We start from the raw sequence: 1,188 nt of genomic DNA, 5'->3' as shown, positions 1-1,188 counted from the left end.
TCTCAAACCCCTTCCTTTTCATGCTCCATTCGTGCCCGCGCCCATAGACAGGCAGGTGCCCGGCCGATCATCCCCCCCCCCCCCTCTGCCTCCCCAGAGCTTTTGGTTTTCACATTGGGGAGCGTGTGTTTGAGTTTGTTATTAAAGCCCCTGCAGCAGGACACTCTCCCTCCAGCACACATTTCAGTTTGTGAAAGTAAAAAACCTTAAACCATCCTGGGAGATGAAGCGTGACGTAGATCAGAGCGCTGTGAGGGGGGGGGGTGTCCTCCTGTCGGTCCTCCTTGTGTTGCTTCCATCAGACGGAGCTCGCTGGCTCCGTTTTTTGGCTCCTTGCATGAAGCGGCTTCCTCTTCAGACTCAAACCTTCTGTTTTCTCCTTTTGTTCCAGTCGGCTGCATGGGGCCGTGTGTGAAGTGACTCCTTTACGACAGCTCATCTGTATAAAATAAATGTTTTTCTCTTGTTGCGTGAGTCAGTGTTGATCATGATTCTCTACTTTAAATCTGTGCTTTTTCTGTCTCATAGTTTTAAAGACAATAAGTTTTTTTTAATTTAAAATGATCTGTATTGTACAACGACTTCAATTTAACTGACCCAAACCAGAACATGTGTCACATCGGGCGAGCCGGAGGTCATAATAAATTTTTTGACGACCTTAATTCATCAGAACTTTATGCCTAATAATATAATTCGATGTGAACGTTGCGTTGAGGCCCCTTAAACTGTAATCTAGAGTCTTTCTGGTACACTAGCTCCTTTTCTACATGTGAACGTAAGGAACCAACCTACTAAAGTCAGAATTCGGAAGACGTGGCTCCTGACACCCGCTGGGCTGGTGTAAGCCCCGCCCCCAACGACCCAAACGGCCCTTTCCTCCTCTCTGAGCGGACGTTCAGACCCGGCATGGCTTTCTCCAGATGTTTGGCCTGTGGTGTGCCCGCTTTGACCCCCTCCCTCTTTTTGACTGGGAAACAAGGAAGTGATTATCTTTATTTATTTATTTAATTATTATTAAAGGCGAAAACAAAACATGAGAGATGCTGTGTGTGAGGCTGCAATTAACTGGTTGTAAAACTGGCCTGACTGGTTTAACGAGTCCATGTTTCAGTTGAGACTTGTCTAAGCCTCTCTCTCTCTCTCTCTCTCTCTCTCTCTCTCTCTCTCTCTCTCTCTCTCTCTCCCTCT

The 1,188-nt window shown here is 46.8% G+C and overlaps 1 protein-coding gene across 1 annotated transcript in view; it reads right to left on the bottom strand.

Moving 5' to 3' along the window:
* Window positions 1-797: 797 nt before the first annotated feature.
* LOC119211341 (synaptotagmin-10) overlaps window positions 798-1,188 on the bottom strand; it is a 2,623-nt gene continuing 2,232 nt past the window's right edge. Inside the window, 1 exon segment of the mRNA XM_062558412.1 lies at window positions 798-967. Coding sequence (XP_062414396.1) covers window positions 798-967 — 170 coding nt within the window.

Source organism: Pungitius pungitius, chromosome 2, assembly GCF_949316345.1.
Source record: "Pungitius pungitius chromosome 2, fPunPun2.1, whole genome shotgun sequence".
NCBI lineage: Eukaryota > Metazoa > Chordata > Actinopteri > Perciformes > Gasterosteidae > Pungitius > Pungitius pungitius.
This window is presented reverse-complemented; position numbering and strand designations above follow the sequence as displayed.